This window comes from Phocoena phocoena, chromosome 8 (assembly GCF_963924675.1).
Source record: "Phocoena phocoena chromosome 8, mPhoPho1.1, whole genome shotgun sequence".
Classification (NCBI taxonomy): domain Eukaryota; kingdom Metazoa; phylum Chordata; class Mammalia; order Artiodactyla; family Phocoenidae; genus Phocoena; species Phocoena phocoena.
In genome coordinates, this window is record NC_089226.1 from 73,879,762 (window position 1) to 73,899,240 (window position 19,479).

The 19,479-nt window shown below is 53.1% G+C and overlaps 1 protein-coding gene across 3 annotated transcripts in view; it reads left to right on the forward strand.

Moving 5' to 3' along the window:
* The window catches only part of NAV2 (neuron navigator 2), a 393,794-nt gene extending 374,757 nt beyond the window's left edge, over positions 1-19,037 (forward strand). For all 3 annotated transcript variants that reach the window (XM_065881976.1, XM_065881977.1, XM_065881978.1), the window contains 8 exons: positions 447-615; positions 3,976-4,211; positions 6,488-6,642; positions 6,843-6,914; positions 8,477-8,673; positions 9,565-9,683; positions 16,044-16,247; positions 18,912-19,037. In XM_065881976.1, the coding sequence (XP_065738048.1) occupies positions 447-615; positions 3,976-4,211; positions 6,488-6,642; positions 6,843-6,914; positions 8,477-8,673; positions 9,565-9,683; positions 16,044-16,247; positions 18,912-19,037 (1,278 nt within the window). The remainder of the gene's footprint in view (positions 1-446; positions 616-3,975; positions 4,212-6,487; positions 6,643-6,842; positions 6,915-8,476; positions 8,674-9,564; positions 9,684-16,043; positions 16,248-18,911) is intronic.
* Positions 19,038-19,479: the final 442 nt, after the last annotated feature.

Sequence of the window (19,479 nt, forward strand, 5' to 3'; positions counted from 1 at the left end):
GGGGTTTTGTTCCCTTTGTCATTATATGGCCTTTGACCTGAACCAAAAGAAAGGGCTGGTGGAGAGATTTCTTGTCAGAATTACTTTTTCATGCATCTTCCAGCACCGTTCACAGGCCCTAATGTCTTTAAGACTTCAGCTGAACTTACAGGAAAAGCAGCTTAACTTTTCAGTGCTTGGTTCATCCAGACTAAATGTTCACCATCTTGTTAGGGTTTCCCACCCTCCCATCACTAACCGAATACATCTGTACCTTAAGGGGCCTGTGATACGAGGGCATCCTCCCTAGAGAAAGTCAGCTCTTCTGCCCCTCGTTCCACAGCTCGATTTCAACTCTGGCATCAGCTGGGAAAGAGGAGATGATCGTAAATCGCCCAGTGAGGACGTGAGTCTTGGGCAGATTTTTCGCCACATCTTTGACGGGGTCTTTATTTTATATTTTCCAGGAGTACATCATTCACGTCGACCCCGTGAGTCAGCTGGGGCTGAACTCTGATAGTGTCCTCGGCTACAGCATTGGGGACATCAAGCGCAGCAACACCTCCGAGACCCCCGAGCTTCTTCCCTGTGGCTACCTGGTTGGAGAGAACACAACCATCTCCGTGGCCGTCAAAGGTAATCCAAGCCCATTGCAGTGGTGGGAGCTTCCAGAATTGTAGGTTTTGTTCTGTGACTTGGCACGGGAACCTGTGGCCATGATTTCGTTTGTGCATGTATATGTGGGTTGCATTTTGATCCCCGTCCACCACAGTTACTCTTACCTAAGCAAGTTGAACCGTCTTCAGCTTTTTCAGCGACCGTCGGAAACAAATCATTTTAGTTTACTGCTGAAATTACATAACAAAAGGTGCCATTGGCCTTATGACTCTGAGATGATGGAATCTTGATAACCCTGTTGAAACGGGGCTCCACTGATACCAGTGAGTTACTCTTGCCGGCGAGCCTTGGATGCAGTCCCATTCTACAGATGGGAAACCACGATGCTCTGTGGGCCAGAGAGGAGTTGCTCGGAGCACCCTGCGGAAGCAGTGAAGCTCCTGCCCACGCACGACGCTGTTCGAGCTTCCAGCTGCCTCATCACCTAGAGCGGCTACGTCTGAGCCTAAAGTTCTGTGGAACTTTAGACTCACAAAGTATTTTTTTGGGAAAAAAAAAAAGTTTCATGGCCAAATAAGTCCGGCATCGTTATTCCCATACAGGTTCTCTAAAGCCCGTGTCCTTTAATGTCCTGACTCTTGCCGTTAAAAAAGCTGTGCGATCCAGTCTGACACAAACGCATTTGACTGCAAAATCCCTTTTTCCTATATTTTATGAACCACTTAAAGAGGAGATTACTGAACACCGTCCTAAGCTCAGCCTTCACGGTATCTTATTTCTTCCCTGTAAGGCATCTTGACTGTGGTTTTGGGGTTGTTTGAGGCAAGCTTTGTTTCCTAACTGGGAGGTTTTCTAGAAGCACCCCAACATTCCTCATCAGCGGGAATGAAGGTCTTGCTCCCCGGTGACCAGTAGCACGTTCCTGTTTGAGCCTCACACACAGCCTTATCTTGTTGGCATCCCATAATCGTGGCCTTGGGCTGCAAGTGACATAAGCCTACTCAAAACTAGCTTTAGCCAAAGGGAAACATACAGGCTCAGGTGCCTGGAAGATCCAGGTATAGGCTTCGAGCGCAGCTGGATCCAGGCGCTCCAGCAGTGCCGTCAGGACCAGGCCTACCTCGGCTTGGCTTATTTTTTGAGCTTTCTGCACATAGCTGATGAGTGGCCCAGATTCATCCTTCTAGCTTAGGAACCTAGAAGAAAGAGAATGTCTTTCTGGACAAGTGTGACAGGAAATTCTTAGGGGTGATTCTGGCCCACCATGGGTCAAGTGCTCATCACCAAATCAGTCGTGACCAGGGAGAGGCTTTGGCCCAGCCTGGTCACAAGCCCACCCCTTTGGGGGGTGAAGGTGCTGGGTCAGCCCTGCTTGGACCAGCTGGAATGAACTCCTTGCAAGAAGGAAGAGTCCCACTACCAGGGGAGAGAGGGAGGGCTGCCAGGCACTCTTTAACAACAACTGTCCGCTCCAAGAACCCTTTAGGGAAAGCCTGATACACCATGACTTTAACAACAACTGTCCGCTCCAGGAACCCTTTAGGGAAAGCCTGATACACCATGACTTTAACAACAACTGTCCCCTCCAGGAACCCTTTAGGGAAAGCCTGATACACCATGACTTTAACAACAACTGTCCGCTCCAAGAACCCTTTAGGGAAAGCCTGATACACCATGACTTTAAACTGCGCTTCAGCCACGCTGGCGAGCAGGTGAGCACCGCAAGCGCTGATGGGTCAAAGGAGCGACCCGTTGCTGAGACCAGAGCAAACCTCTGTAGAAACAGCGACAGGATTATCTGCTTCCCGAGCAGGCCACCTCACCACGGAGCCTAAGCTGGTGCTGCTGTCAGCACATCAAGTTGTTTTAGCATCTCTAGGGATCAACTCGGGTTTATTTTTTATTTTTTATTTTTTTTGCAGTACGCGGGCCTCTCACTGTTGTGGCCTCTCCCGTTGCGGAGCACAGGCTCCGGACACGCAGGCTCAGGGGCCATGGCTTACGGGCCCAGCCGCTCCGCGGCATGTGGGATCTTCCCGGACCGGGGCACGAACCCGTGTCCCCTGCGTCGGCAGGCGGACTCCCAACCACTGCGCCACCAGGGAAGCCCTCGGCTTTGTTTTTAAGCGATACCTGACTCTTCTGTTCTCCTGTGGTGCTTGGCACTTATGCCTTCAAGGCACTGAAAACCACTCAAGGATTTGAGCTGAAAGAGATGCGTGAGCTGCAGATGGGTCACTTCGGTGGCACCGGGGCAGGGGCTGTGGCTTTGTGTGCTCTGAAGTGAGTTCGTCTGCAAAGTAGTCACCGCCAGGGGGGTTTTGACAAGAGACTGAGACAGCAGCGCAGATGCAAAGAGAGGGGTTTCACAGTGTTTTAATCACTGCCCCGTGTTTGTTATTAAGATTAGACAGGAGACCCTAACCTCCATATTTTGCATCAAACTTTGAGCCCGTGTAGGCTCTGTTGAGACCAGATCTAGGAAAGTCTTAGGCCTGTACCCAGAAGATCTCATTTGGGATCCTTCATCGGGATGATTCTAGAACAGTCACTGTGCTATCTTTGGTTGGGGAAGATTGGAAACAAATGTATAGGTGCGTCAGGGGAGTCTGTTTGCAGTGAATTAATTATGTGGACGGAAGACGCTACTGTAAAACAGAATAAGTGCTTTTCAGTTCATTTTTTGCCTACATATAGTGGTTTCTTGAGGTGCTTTTTTAATAGAATTGCCTTAGGTTCTGGATAAGTAACCTTGGCTGGATCCTCTCTTGGGAATGATATGAAGAAAACAGCTCTTGTAAAGCCAACAGCCCTGAGTAATGAAGATGTCCCAGGCGGGGAGGGGAAAGATATTTCCTCTTGTTGTTGGAGAGGCTCAGCCGAGGTCTGCCAGTATTCACATCCCCAAATCAAATGGCCCCACCTTGCGTTTTTCCTCATTTTAACGATAAAGTGTTGATCCCTTCGTGGTGTATCTGAGTGTGGGCAGCAGCGGCACCCGGCGTGCAGGAAAAAACAGGGTGAAGAGGCAGCCCCGGGGTCTGGGTGGACACGGGGGATTCACGTTTGGTTTGAGCCAGCGCCACCGGTAATGGTAAATCCAGAAAGACAAGTAGGGCTCAGAGTCTTATGAATTCTGCAGAGGATGGATGAGGACTGAGGGGCCAGATGTTAAAGGTGAATCGGGGGGGGGGGGGGGGGCAGTCAGCCAAGCCAGGAGCCGGAGCACATCGTGCTGGTGAAGGGAGCCTGCGGTGTCCCTGGGTGGGCGGGGCTGCCCAGGAAAGGGATAGCCTTGCGTTTTGGCAGTTCCAGGTGGGCAGGCACAGAGAGCCACCCTCTCTGCAGGGCTGCGAACACTTCCTCTCTCAAACACAGGGCTCGCGGAAAACAGCCTGGACTCGCTGGTGTTCGAGTCCCTGATCCCCAAGCCCATCCTGCAGCGCTATGTCTCCCTGCTGGTGGAGCATCGGCGGATCATCCTCTCGGGGCCCAGCGGCACTGGGAAGACCTACCTGGCCAACCGGCTGTCAGAGTACCTGGTGCTCCGGGAGGGACGGGAGCTGACAGACGGGGTCATCGCCACCTTCAATGTGGACCACAAGTCCAGCAAGGTGAGGAGGGCATTCAGAGGCGGCTCCTTAGCCCTTTGAGAACTAGTGATGCCACCACCCCCGTGATGGCAAAGCAGCATTTCCTACAGTGCTCACCTTTGATGGTTCTAAAAGCCTGGGGAAGGAGGTCAGAATGGAGCTAGCAGAAAGGAAGGCTCTGATCCAAAACTTCCCAGCAAGAAGTTCCACGTGTAAGTCGATGTAGTTCATTTCTTGCTTCCCCGCTGTGAGTTGGGCACGATGCTCAGCGCTGGTAGTTCTTTAAGGTCAACCCAGATGCTTCCACTTCAGTTTACCAAAAATTCATCACGTGCCTACTAGGTTCTCATGTTTTTCCAGAAGAAAGCCTTCTCTTGTGGAACAACAATAATAAGAACAGCAACAGCTCGCATTCGCAGACTGCTTCCGCTGGGAGCAGCGAACTGAACGCCCCGCAGCAGGACCTTCAAGGAAGTAGCTGTCACAATCCCATTTTACAGATGAGGAAACTGAGGCTCGAGGCAGATGACCATCTACCTAAAGCCACTCAGATAGTACTGAGCAGTAGACTGGAGCTCAAGTCAATGTCTGAGACCCCAGAGCCAGCAAATAGGCTTGATCCTGCCTCACAGGGAGCAGTGGAAACGTTGGGACAGCCTGACCTAGTCCCCGCCTAGGGTTATGAGGTGTTTTCTCAAACTTGCTCATTAGCCATGCAGTGGTTGTTGATGGGTGATTCACTCTGACTGGCCAAAGGGGCCAGGAAGTCAAAGGTGAATTGGAAGTGACTCTTTCACCTCAAGAATCACCTGGCATCCTTGAAGATGCAGCTCCCAGACCTCATTCCCAGATGATCTGTTTCAGTAGGTCGTGTGGCGCTGGGAATTTGCACCACAAGTTCTCCAAGTGACGTGGACACAGGGGCAGGACTACGGGAAGTGGTCAGAGCCCCTGTACCAAGATCCTCTGTGAGTAAGCTCAGGGAAGGCGCCCTCTCCCGGGACCAGCGAGAGGAGGATCCTAGGCGCATGGCTGGAGGTCGAGCCAGGCTTGAATTCAGCCCCCACTCACTCCCCTTGGCCAGGCACCGTTGTACAGAGCATAGCTCCCCAACTATACCCTGCAAGCCTGCATGAGTAAGAGAGGGCTCCGAGCCTCAGGATCCGTGGCATTGTCAGGTGCCAGAAGCCAAGAACCCATAGTGCAGAGGAGCTAAAAGGAAAGATAACTAGTAACTTAAAAAATTGGGCGGCTTCTATTGCTAACAGCCACATTTTGACTTAAAAGGGAGGCGTGTGTGTGTGTAGGAAGTAGAGGAGATATGACCCCCCGAGCATCCAAGCCAGCGTGCAGGACAGTGGCATGGGGAGGCGCCCACACCAAGTCCAGATCCAGCCCTGCTGCCGACCCTCTGTGCCGTCTCAGGCTGCTCACTGACTGAGGGATGCCTCAGCTTCCTCCTCTGTAACGTGGAGACAGTCACAGTGCCCCCCCCAGAGGGTTATTGTGGGGCGCAGAAGTTCACGTGTGTGAGGTCCCAGAGCCGTGCCTGGCGCAAGGTCACTCCATCCTCGTGGTGATGGTAATACCACCAGGAAATTGCTCTGGGTTCCCTGGCTGGCCCTTAGCTCACCGTTTTGGCCTTTCCCCATCGCACATTCTTCTTTCTTTTCCTTTTCTGACGCACCCCTTGCCCCAGCCGTCAGTGCCCTGCCCATTCTTCACAGTTAAGGCCAAAGGTTCCCCTTTCACGCAGACCTTCCAAGGACCCCCGTGCGTGGAGACCACCCCCCCTGCACCATTCACTGTCTGTCTGCCCCAGCACTAGTCAGCAGGGCATGTGTGTGGGGGGCAAGGGGGTCCTTTGCTGTGCTGACTCATCAAGGGCTTCTGTGTAGATGGCTCTCAGGCAGTGCTGTGCATTTAGAGAGATGTATGAGGCACTTACACTCAGGAGCTTCCTGGGAGGTTGGCAGAGTAAGAAATAGTAGCGCTTCTAGAGAGCGCTGGACAGCTACAGCACCGCGCCTGGACACCCCCATGGTGCCTGCTCTTGCCCAGGTTTTCTGTTGCCTAGTGAATTCCGGAAGCCAGGGCCCAGGCCATCCTCACCACTCCCCCGCCCACACCCCCTGCGCCCAGGCAGACGCCCTGTAGCGGACAGGTACTCAGCACCGGTTACCGTGAGGCCTCAGGAAGGGCCCCTCTGCCAGTGCCGGCCCGGGGCAGGGGAAGGCCCCGAGTACGTGCGTCTTCCCGGGGGCGTTCACCCACTCGTTCCTGCCCGGCCTCCGCAGGAATTGCGCCAGTACCTGTCCAACCTCGCCGACCAGTGCGCCAGCGAGAACAACGCTGTGGACATGCCTCTGGTCATCATCCTGGACAACCTGCATCATGTCAGCTCCCTGGGCGAGATCTTCAACGGGCTGCTCAACTGCAAGGACCACAAATGGTAAAGGCAGCTCTGGACCTCGTGGCCCCCGGGAGAGACGTGTGCTACAGGGGGTAGGAGCGCTGCACGCACGTGGCAGGGAGGGGCTGGGGCCGCACGGGGGGAGGGGCAGCAGCCCGCAGCCATCTACCTAGGCCCTTAGATGCCCCGGGACGCTGCGACTCCTTCTCCAACTCTCTTACCCTTCATTTCCCCCGCAGCCCTTATATAATTGGCACAATGAACCAGGCTACCTCTTCTACTCCCAACTTGCAGCTTCATCATAACTTCAGGTAAGGAGTCGCTTTTTGAGTAGCTGCTGTATGCCGCGAACTGTGAGCATTTTTCCCAGCTTCACTCATTTCTCACAAAAGCCTCAAGTCGTTAAATTCATCATTCGCAGTTTACAAATGTGGAGAATTAAGTGGTTTGCGTGAGGTCACACAGCCAGTCGATGGCAGGGCTGACTTGCACCCAGATCTCTTTGATGCTAAGTCCTGGGACAGCAGTGCCCCGGGGGCAGCTCTGGGCAGGGACTGTCCTCATGCAACCCTGCACGTCACCAGTGGCACGTCTGTCTGTCCCAAGTGGACGTGAGCAGTGAAAGCTCATGCTTATGAATGTCTCCATGGAGCAGAGTCTGTGGCCTTCGAGCTCCAGCTGCTGTGAGCCCTGGGCCCCAGCCCCATACCGAGCTACCCCACTGCTGGGCTGTGGGACTTCTGCCACGCTAGGTTGTGTGGCCTCCACGTACTGCTCCCCTGCCTGGGGCCTTAGGTAAGGATGAACAGCCGTCTCCTGGGGTGAGGCCACCCCCCCCCCCGGCTCATTTTCATGGCCATTCTGCCGGCATCCCTGTTGAAAGTAGAATCGCGGTTATCAGAGAAATACCAGCCCCGCCGGGTCGCTGAGATCATGGGTCACCTCTGCATCCAGGCTGTCCCAGTCTTATCCACGCTTTCTCTTGAATGTCCCTCAAGACCTTTCTGCTCCTGCTTCCCCCGTCACCGCCACGTCATCTCCCAGCACACTGTTGCAGTCATTTTCTAACCAGTATGCCTGCCTGCCCCTGGCCCCCCTGCAGGCCATCCTCTGTGCCAGTGGCAACCGGAGTGAACATTCTAGAGTTCAAATCTGACCGTAAATCCTCATGCAAGAAGTCCTTCGATGGCTCCCCATTGCCTCCAGAATGAAATCCAGGCCCCTTCGGTCGGCAGGTCAAGTCTAAACTCTGGTTACACTGAACCTCTGGCAGTCTCCCCGAACACCCCACACTGCTGCTCATGCCTTTGCAGATGCTCTGCACCCACCGCCGCCCCGACCCCTGCTCCTGCCTTGCCTCGTGTGGCTGCTCCATTCATCTCCTTTGGTCTCAGCTCAGATGTCCCCTCCTCTGAGGAGCCTTCCTTGATTCCCCGGGTTTCGTCATCTCTCGTTCCTCTTATCTGCCTCCTCCGCTAGACTGCGAGCTCCTGGGGAACAGGGACTGTGTCTGAGTCATTGTTACAGCCCCACAGCCCAGCACGGAACCTGTCACAAGCACAAGGGGCAGTTAGTTCGGTGGTCAGAGCTCAGCCTCTGGAGTTGGACTGTCTTGGTTCTAGTCTTAGCTCTTCTCTTGACTAGCTGTTTGATCGTGAACGCGTTACATAACCTGTCCGTGCCTCAGAATTTCGACCTGTGAAATGGGTGGCCGTCATATCCATGGTACAGGGTTGCCGTGAGGAGTTGTGAATTGATATATGTGCAGGGTTCAGTTGAGTATTAACATAAGCACCTTCCAGCTCTAGTGAGCTTTGATTCGTGAGGTTGGCCGTAGTCCTTGTCATGGAAAAGTGTTCCTGACTTCTTCCAGGTGGGTGCTGTGTGCCAACCACACGGAGCCCGTGAAGGGTTTCCTGGGCCGGTTCCTGAGGCGGAAGCTCATGGAGACGGAGATCGGTGGGCGGGTACGGAACGTGGAGCTGGTGAAAGTCATCGACTGGATTCCCAAGGTCTGGCATCACCTCAACCGCTTCCTGGAGGCTCACAGCTCCTCGGACGTCACCATAGGTGGGGAGGGGAGGCCGGGTGGGTGCCGACAGGCGGGCTGGCAGGGGAGGGAACTGCTGCTCCCGGGGCCCTGGCCTCCTCGGATGGCTGTCCCTGGTCCCTGGTAGCTGGATGCTGCACTGGCCACATGGTTAGAGGAGGGGACAGAAGGACAGGCACAGCCTAGACAGACCCTGGGCCGCCCTGCCCTTCTCTCCTGCCCAGAGCTCGGGGGCTGAGGAGCAGCAGAGAGAAGTGTCCAGCCCCAGGCTGGTGCAGAAACTATGGGCTCAGTGAGGGTCCCCCACCCCGAGGCTCCCCCAGGTGGAAACCACCCTGTGGGATTGGCATTGCTTTATAAATAAAGTAGTGTTATCGACATTCCTAAAGGTTAAGCTTCGGAGAAAAAAAAAAGATCACTGGTCATCCCACCATCCTGATGTAATCATCGTAATCTGGGCTTATTTTTTCTGTCCTCGTCCGTACATGTTTTATGTAGTTGCAGTCATAGTGTACATACAGTATGTTCTTTATTTTCCCTTCACGTTGTCTCATGAGCATTCTGTACTGCTCTGCAAAATAATCAAATGTGGGTGCACCGTCACTTCCTTAACTGTTTCTGTGCTCTCGGACATCTACTGTGCTTCCATCTGCAAAGGTTAGGACTAACATCTCAATGAACATCTTTCTGCATAAAGCCTCGCCTCCCTTTGGGGTGATTCCCGAGAGGAGCGTGGTCCCAGGGTGGCGTTAGGGAGCCCAAGCGTCCTGCTGCTCTGTGCCCACCACGTGACAGTTGGTATTTCTGCCCTCGCTCAGAAAATGCAGGGTCCCTCCTTTGAGGGGTGCCCAGGCTGGCTTCTCCTGCCCCACCCCCGTTTCAGTCTGACTGATGTTCCCTGTGGTCCCCAGGCCCCCGGCTCTTCCTGTCGTGCCCCATCGACGTGGATGGTTCCAGGGTGTGGTTCACCGACCTGTGGAACTACTCAATCATCCCCTATCTCCTGGAAGCCGTCAGAGAAGGACTCCAGGTAAGAAGCACACTGCCCACTGACCTCCTCAAAGTTCAAGGGACTGTTCTAGCGACGAGAAGGGTTGTCTTTATCTCCCTCTTCAGAAATCTGACTGACGTGAGGTGACAACCCCTCACCTGTGAAGCCATCCGTCCAGCGCAGTGTAAGAGACACTGGGCTGCAAATCCTGGCTCTGCCACTGTTAGCTATGTGACCCTAAGCAAGTCATCCAGCCTCTCTCTGCCATAGTGCCCTCATCGATGGAACAGAGAACGATAGTACCGTGCCACAAAGAGTTACTGCCAGGGTTCAGTGACATCATGGCCATCAAGTGCTCAGCACAAAGAGTGCACAAGACCTGGGATGTGTCACTTCACAGTTTGCAAAGCATCTGCTGTTTGCTTCAAGCTCTGCATGTGTCCTGGGGTTAGGCAGAGACTTTTTGGTTTTATCCCCATTTCTTAAGAGAAAATTATGGCTCAGAGTGAATAAGTGACTTGTCCAAGGTGAGGAAGTGAAATTGAAGAATCTGGGATTTGCATCCAGGCCTCAGGTTCTTGGCCCTAAGCCCCATGGCACTCGCTGCCTGACACCAGGACCCCTCACCGGTGACCCTGGGCCCACGTGGCTGCCCATCCCTCCTGCCCTGCTGCAGCCGGAAAGCCCAAATCCTCTCTTCACTTCTCACTCAACCCAGGGGCTAACGCTAGGAGCTTAGCAGTAAGTTGGAGATCGTAGCAGTTTTATTGTTGAGTCTGGAGGTGGCCTGAGAAGGTTGTCGGCTTTCAGGACCGCTCTGAGTAATTAGCAGGCATCACGCACGGCTGAATAGTCCAGGAACCAGCTTAGCAGCCAGGTTTCTGAGGGCTGTGTTTCCTCAGCACCGGACAGTGGGAGAGATGCTGGTGGAGGACCCGGGCCGGGGGTGGTGTGCACACCCACATGCACATGTGTGACGGCACACCTTAATGGCTTCCGTCAGGGTTTGTCATGTGTGTACGTTCAGCTGAGCCTGGCCAATGTTCAGCTGCTTTGTATCTGTAACATGCAGCAGCACTGAGGGTCTTCGGAGACATTCAGGACAACCAGGGCTTGAGAAGGAAGGTGGTGCGCCTCTGGTCCCTGGTATTTCATTGCATGGGAGCATGTAGGCTGCGTATTCAAGCCACCGTGTTCAGATATAAGTGATTGTGAAGGCAGAGAGTAGCGAGAAATTCAGCAATCCCTTGACCGGCCTTAGTTTCCAGGGTCTGAAGATCGTTGATCGATGGCAGCATTGTTTTAATTATAATTGACATACGGTATGTTAGTTTCAGGCACGCAACGTAGTGATTTGATATTTTTGTACATTGCGAAACTACACTGTGGTCGGTCTAGTTACCATCTGTCACCGTACAGTCACTACTATATTATTGACTATATTCCCGATGCCGTACATCACATCACATCACAGCAGGAACTGTACCTCTTAATGCCCTTCAGCTATTTCTCCCATTGATGGCAGCATTTCTGTTTTGTCGAATGTGGCTTTTGAAAGAAAATATGAACGATTTCAGATCTGTCAGTGGACTCTCTTTAGGTAGAAAACTTCACTGGGTAAAGTAGCCATAATTTAGTCTTTACTCAAACGGATTTGATAGGACCACAAACCCAAACAGCCACCCAGTCACTCCTGTTTGCTTGGGATGCCCCGCCTACTGGATTCTTGGAGTCTGTTTCGTTCCAGAAGCCTCTCTCTCTTCCCATCAGGGGCTTCCGGGGACTGCAGTAGAAGCCCGCGCTGCTCGATAGAAGCCACAGGAATTGCAGGGGAGGAAGGGGCACTGTTTCCTTCTATTTCTGCCTCACCTCTCACTTCTCCCCTTTGCTTCTTTGCCCAAATATGTCTCCTGGTGCAGGACAGGAGTGACCTAGAGTGTGCTTGGAAAAAGTCGTGGGTGCTGTTGAATAAAGCACGTGGGTGCCCAAGGAGGCACCGACCAGGAGGGGTAGGCTTTGCTCTAGCCTCCAGCTACACATCAGAGGCCCCTCGTTGGTCCTCGGTAAGGATGGACAGTGCTAAGGCCCTGCTCCTTGGACCTCAGCTTGAAAGAAGACCTTGTGGGCATGGCTATTGAAAGTCGGGTCTGATCTTCCCTGCGCATCCTGGAGAGGTTGCCGATGGATTTGATCTTCAAGGGTCTCTTTGCCACCAAGAGCAAGGAGGCCGTAGGTGAAAGGATTTGGGGGTGGCTGTGGAACAGCCCGTTCAGGACAGGGAACAGAAGCATGTCACCGTCTCAGGAGACTCACCAGTTCACTGTGAGGCAGGAAAAGTCATCACTTCCGTGTGCTGTTGAGGTCTTTTGAAGGACAGTCTTTCAAGAACATGGAAACAACCAGGGGAGGCAGCCAGAGTTAGCATTGTACCCAGTTGCTCAAAAGTGAGCCCTCCTGCCCCAAACCTGTGGCTTCATCCCATCCTGCAGCCTGGGAGACCCCATGGAATCTGCAGGTTCATGAGGAACCCTGGAGTGTTCTTCATGTCTCTAGTTTTGAAGGAAACTTTGATGACATTTATTGAGAGGCTGCTACCTACCAGGCACTGTGCCAGGGGCCTGACAGGCATGATTCCGTTTAGTTCTCAACGCCCAATATACACCTTATAGACGAGGAAACCAAGGCTCACAGTTTTTGACCCTTCCCCAGTTCACTAGGTTGGGTGTGGATTGAGCCAGCGTCGTAGCCCGTAGCTGACTTCTCAGTTACTTGCGTGATTTTTCAGGCTGTCCTGAGACCCCTTTTATCCCACCCAGACCCCTCAGATGGCTCAGGGAACCAAGTATTGTGTTTCATAGCGTGACGTTCTGCATAAGATTTCATTTGACCCAAAGACTCTTCTATTCAAAAAGAAAAGTTTAAAATCCCTCACTCTCCTTCGTGTTACCTTGAGTCCCGAGCTCACTGTGTGCTGGGCGCTGTGCAGGCCACTTACTCCGCCCTGACTCTGCGAGGAGTGGTGTGGCCATGAGGTGAGCGCACTGTGGTTCAAAGCAGGTAAGCCCTTGGCCAAGGTCATAAGCTAAGAAGAGGTGGAGTCCCCAGATTGGGCTCTGGCGGGGCTGCCGGTGGTGGTTGGCAGCACAGAGACCCTGCTGCCGACAGGTCTCACCAGGGGCTTCCAGTCAGCCCCTCCAAAAGGCACAGCCTTGCCTGGAGGAGATGTGGCATCGCCCCCTAGTGGATACCAGGTATCATTGCAAGTTTTGGCTCCTGAGTCTTTTCCCAGTAGAGAGAGAGAGAGAGAGAGAGAGAGAGAGTGTGTGTGTGTGTGTGTGTGTTCGCGCGCGCAACTGCTTGTAGGCTCTTCCAGAATGTGTACCTTGATGCCTTCGTGTGTGAGAAACGTGCATCCCACAGAGTGAGAAGGTGCCCAGTGGCCAAGTTTTCAGTTTCCAGTGTCCTGGCTCCCTCTTCCTGCCTTGGGGAAAGTGAATGTCCTGTCTGTCTGTCTGTCTGTCTGTACGACTGTCTGCTGTTTCCCAGAGCTGCCTTAGGGCTCTGCAGGGGGACCAAGGAGCGTTACGACACATCCTTTGCTTGCCACGGTACTTACCCAGCCATTCATCACCTGGACTTAGACATGTCCAGTGGCAAGTGGGGAGGCTTGTAAAAATATTCTCTGTTCTTGCAGACGACATTAGATATGCCCAGGTGTGCATTTGTCTTATGACTTAGCCCTCAGCCCTGTTCCCCTTTGGAATTTTCATTGTAAACACTTGCCAAAGTGTCTAAAGCCTGCAGAGTCACTCAAAAGACCCCTGTCCCCCTGGTGGAAAGGGTAGAGTGGGGAGCCATTGATCACATGACCCAACCTCCTCTGAGACTCTGGGCAAACCTCCCACTGCTAAGCCTCGGGTGTCCCATCTGTAATCTGAAAAGTGTGGGCTAGGAGAGTTTTTTCAGGCTGGCTCTGTGGACCCCCGAAGTTCCTCAGACCACTCATAGTGGGGTCAGGGGAACAGAGCAAAAATTTTAAAGCCACGGGGCCAGACCCTCTAGGAACTTGATGAGCTCGGGATTCTAGGCTCTGTGGTTCTGCAGCCCTGAGCGTCTTCTCTTCCAGGCTGGAGGATGGAGACAGAAGCAGTAGCTACCAGAAACGACGTTTGGTTCAGCCTCACACATGTGAAATCTGGCTTGGGAAAGTCAGCTGAGTGCTGTAGGGAAAGCCCTTGGAGGGAGACGCTTCTACAAGTTGCAGGAACATTTCTCATGTGCAACAGGCTTTTTCAGGTCTAAATATCCCCAAGCGCTTTGTGCTCCCTTCCTCCCTGACTCGTACCCATGCGCACACGAACCTTCACATGATCCCTTCCTGCTCGGACCGTGAGTCGCCTTTCCAATGCCAGACTGAGCTCTCAGGCCTGGGAGTCACCGCTGCCCCAGGTTAAGGAAGGTTTCGCAGTAGACGGGACTGGAGCACTAGACAGGAAGGGCGCTGATGTCTGAAAGCGCTGAGCTCGTAGAAGGCTGTGTATCTCGAGTGGAGGAGGAGACCATGGATGGAGGGAGGTGGCGGGCCTGTCTGCATTGTGGGCAGGGCAGGCACTTCCCTGAGACAATCGGACGGGGCTTAGGCAATCGTGAGACAGCGGAGGGACAGCAAGCCCAGCCCAGGTGACGTGTCCTCGTCAGGTGGACAGCCTGGCCTGCATCTCCCTGCTCCGGCTTTGGCTGAGTCATGTGGCTCTGGCCGATACCGAGTGGCTCCGAGTGGAGTCTTTCAGGAGGGGTGGAGAAGGGAAAGGCCCAGACAAGGATGCCAGGGTCCTGGGTTCAAATCCAGCACTGCTCCGAAACCTTTCACAACTGGCTCTTCTCTTTAAGCCGTAAGTTCTCCATCCGGTAGATGGGACGGCTGGGACCCCAGTTCCTTCCAGCTGAGGCAGCCTGTGACCTGGGAAAGACGTGATTTTATCAGTCAGAGCTCAGCTCTCCTGTACTGTCAGGCTTCTGCCCCCACGTCCCCCTCCCTCCCCTCTCAACTGTAAGAGTTCTGGGAGGACAGAGGGAACAGGCAGACGGGCAGACAGGCTGCAGTCCAGATGTAATTCCACTTTAGAGTCCCCCCCTGCAGCCGTTGTGGTTCAGGGGGCTTTGGTCTTTGTACCCCTGTGGTGCCCTACAGAGGGGGTGCCCTTCCAGAGCCACAGGTGGCACTCTCCTGGGTGGGCACATCTTGTCCTGGCTGTGAGCCAGCCCTGCCACATCTGCTCAGACTTCAGTGGTCCACGGACCTGGGCAGACTTGGATTCCAGTTCTGCCTTCTCTCGTCCCGGGGCCTGGCTCCTCGTCTGGGAAACGTGGGTCGTGATGCTTCCTCCTGGAACCACGTGGTAGTTAAACAGGATATTTGTCAAGTGCTTCTCGTAATCCCTGGCACGCAGGGAGCTGTAAGGTGTGGCGGCAGGGGTGGTGTTAAAGGGGAAAGATACAGAGAAGGCACCCAGCCACGTGAGATGCAGAGCCTCGCCCTGGGAAGTGGTGCAGCCTAGGCTTTTGTTCTTTGGAGAGTGTATGTATTTCTTGAAATTGCCAGAAGAAGTCACTAAAATCGTTGTATTATTCGGTATTTCAGGCCTAAGGAAAGGAGCTTGGAGGCACGGTACTGGTCTTACAAGATTATGTGATAATCCCGCTTTAAGAGCAAATTAGTTGTTCTGGGCAATTTTGAGAAACACATGAGGGAGGAGAAGCAGTTACAATTCCAGTACCCACACGGAACCCCTTTAACAATTTGCTGTTTTGAAAGTGACCAGCGCCTCTACACGGGGGCTCTTTGAGAGTCAGCCTCACTTTAAGAAATGGGGTTTTATCGAGCCAGAGCCATTGGTGACCTCTGCCTGGGCTGCTGATACCCAGCATCCCATCTGTGTGCCGTGGAGGGGCGGGGGGGTACTCAGTGGGATGACAGCACCTCTTTCCAGCTCCACATTCACTGACATCGTGTTGGTAGTTGATTGGCCGCGGTGAGAGTATTCATATCACGGAAACTGGCAAACACTTCAAATCAAAGAGTTGTTTTTCAAGTTGGATCAGCGAGGCTTAGAGTTGAGGGCGACGCAGTGAGTCAGTGGCAGAGCTGAGGTGTGAACCCAGGTCAGGCTGACTTCAAAGCCAGTGCTTTTACTCCCTAGGTCATGCTGCCTTTGGTCTTAGCACATCAAGATGTCCGTGCCTTGGATGATTTCCTTAGGATTTCCTCTGGAAGTGGAATTACTCCATCAAGGGAAGCATAATACTGGGCTTGGAGAGTTTTTCAGAAAGTTGCAAAACCAGGCCTGCAGAAGAGGTCTCGGACTACTTCCTAACTGTTCCTTCTTTGTCTGTTTCCAGCTGTATGGAAGGCGGGCCCCCTGGGAGGACCCCGCCAAGTGGGTGATGGACACCTATCCTTGGGCAGCCAGCCCTCAACAGCACGAGTGGCCTCCCCTCCTGCAGCTCCGGCCTGAGGATGTCGGCTTCGACGGCTATTCCATGCCTCGCGAGGGGTCAACCAGCAAGCAGATGCCCCCCAGCGACGCTGACGGAGACCCGCTGGTGAGTTCTCGGCTTCCAGAGCAGCTCGGCATTCACTGAGCACTTACTGTGTATTGGGCCTCATGCTAGGCACACCGGAAATTTGGAAGTGACTGAGCCCCAGCCTTGCTTTGGAAGGCTAGACCTATCCCAAGATTTGGGACATTTTTGCCAATATTTTCTTCCTTGCTTTTAGTTTTTCACTTGTGTCTTTAACCCCTCTGAAATTTTTCAGATGAAAGTTCAAGAATTTGATTTTTCTCCCTAAATGTCCCTACACCACTCTTCGCCCTCCGGTTTGAGTGCCAACTTTATCATGTCTTGCCCAGTAGCCCAAGCCACATGGTCAGGAGTTTAAGCAGGGAGAGGTTTGAGGGCGGGAGGGACTCATGGAGGAGAGGGCAAGGAGGCCTGAATGCGGGTCCCCTGGCCAGTGACGTGAGTTAAGCCTTTAACACTGCCTGAGCACCTTTACTCCACTGATGCTAAAGCAATAAAGGCCCTTTAAGAAGAACCTGGGTCAGAGGTCATACCACTACAATTCTAGAACTCTCTGCCGATGTAAGACCCATACGTAGGCATACTGCGAAATTAGACCTAATAAATCAAAAGCCCTATTAAAAGAAGGTTGAAGCACATATACCGGAACCTCCCATGGTTAAATGACCATTATCATGCTATAAATTTAACCCTGAGCTCTCTTGGCAACTAAGGCGAAAGGAAAAACACTGCAAAGAATATTGCTTGCATTACCTAATGAAAGAACATATTCATAAGAGATGCGGCAGGATTAAAAGACAGTTGACTTGCTGTTCTATCCCTAGTGACTAACTGCTTTGCTAGATAAAAAATAATAATAATAGGTGCTTTGGGGTTGTCTGCCACTCCTGACTGCTGGGATGCAGCGGTGGTCCTATCGAGACATCTTAAACGGGGATTTTACGTTAAATGGATTTATGGCTTGTATTACTAAGCACAACCTAATTTGCAGTGTTTACCGCAGTGGTTTTCCAGAGGAAAGGATCAACCTGTAGAAGCCTATTTCTAACGTTAACCGTTACTAAAAGCCACAGTCATGGAACTGTTTTTGTGGGTTCAAGCGCATGAACTCTAACTTAGGTAAAAATAGAATTTAGGACATCTAGAGGAAAGAACGGCCAGCTCAGCCCTGGACAGTCTTTTCTTAACCAGGGATATTCTTGTCGCTGCCTAAACACAGAAGGCATTTAGGTAAGACCCGGGGTTCTCTGAATAGTTACACAGAACTGTCTTTCCAACCTCGGGCTCCCGGAAGTCAGCTATGCCAGCCCAGCTCCCTCTGCTTACCAAGTTACGTACTTGATGTTTCCCCCAAGTCCTGTTCTCTCCTCCCGGGACCACAGGTGTCTGCTATGATAGCCCTCTTGTTAACTGATCTCTCACCCTCCTGAGACTGAGGCCTCCAGGAGGGCAGGACTGTCTTGTTTTTATTCCAGACCACGTACTCTGGGTACACAGGGAATGTTTGATGAGTGAATGAATAATCCTGGCTGCGAAGGATTTTTCTTTGGACTTCCGCTCTACCCCTTCCCAGTTGCAGGCATGCAGATGGACACCAGATGGTGGTGCGTCTGTGGTTGGCCCACCCAGGCCCACTCTGCTAGGCATCCTGAGGGGCAGGCAGCCAGGGGGCAGCTGGACTTCACACCCAGCTGCACCAAGTCTGAGGATAGCTCAGAGAGACCCTATCTTCCTAATTTTGCTAGATAAAATATAAAATACATACACACACAGTTTATAGTTGTAAATAAAGTATTGATGGTTTTCAATTCCCCATCTCCCCCTTGAACACAAATGACCGATAGACTGTAGAGCAGGGAAGATGCAAGAACACTGTCTTTAAACTCTTAAGAGAAATGATGGTGATGATAGCAGACTTATCTCATTTATGGAACAGTTCCTATGTGCCAGGCCCTATCCTAAGGGTTGAATACACACCATGTCGTTTAATTCCCTACTTCAGCCCTATGGTATGGGTACTGCCGTTTTCTCTATTCTGTGGATGAGGAACTGGTGGCTCAGATACATTAAATAATTGCCCAAAGGTTTCTGAATTGGAATCCAGGCCTCCCTGTGCTCTGAGGCTCTGCTTTACTGATGCTATCCTCCGCCTCCCCATGGAGACCTTGACAGGAGCTGGAGCCCAGGTGACTCCAGGCTGCGCTCTGGCCAGGGCCAGGACTACAGATGGCCTCGATGCTCATCGAAGGGGGAGCCCTGTGCCTCGAGGTCAGCGGTGCTGGGGCGCTTGGCTGGCATCTCACCCAGGCTGAGGGCTATATTTGAGTAAGGTGCCCCTCCCAAGTAAAAAATATATACACATTATCTTTTAGAGGATTTTGTATTTTCAGTGATCTGCGTGTATGAATCCACACCGTAACGTTATAGGGCAGGCATAATTATTCACACGTGACCAGTGAAGAAACTGAGGTGTAGCGGTTAAGTCACTGGCCCGAGGTCATGCAGCTAGTAAGTGGAGGAGCCGAGACTTGAACCCTGGAAGCCTGGCCGAGGGCCCGTGCTCTCGTCCACTGCGGGCCACAGTCCCCAGGGTGAGTCTAGAGGACGTGGCGTGAGCTTCGGAGAGGCCAGGCGCGGCCGGCCGGCCGGCCGGAAGCCATGTCGCAGTCTCCGCTCTTTCCCCAGATGAACATGCTGATGCGGCTGCAGGAAGCTGCCAACTACTCCAGCCCCCAGAGCTATGACAGCGACTCCAACAGCAACAGCCATCACGACGATATCCTGGACTCGTCCCTGGAGTCTACTCTGTGACGGCCGGGCCACGGAGCCTGCCCTCCTGAGCCAGCCGCCGGCCTCGGCGTGAGCGCCGCGCGAAGACCCGGACCCTCCTCGTCCTCCAGCCTTGACCTGGGTGCAGGCACCCCGGGCCAGCCGCCTCGGGCCCGCTTCCTTCACAGGGAGAACCGCACCATCTTCTGTGTCGATTATTGTCTTGCCTTGTTGCTGTGACCTTCCTAAGACACTGAAAGATACATCTCGGGAAAGGACCATCACCGTTGAAATGAAAAGGGTTTTAAACAAAAAAGCCAACCCACTTGAAGCTCTGAAACCAAACAGCATCCTGCCCTCAGCGGCCCAGAGACAGAAGAGATTAGAGCAGAGCTGAAAACGGAGACAGCAGGGCTTCCTCCGCGCACAGACCCTGCAGCTCCAACCCCGCCGCCGCCCTTCCACCACACCGGCCACACAGAGA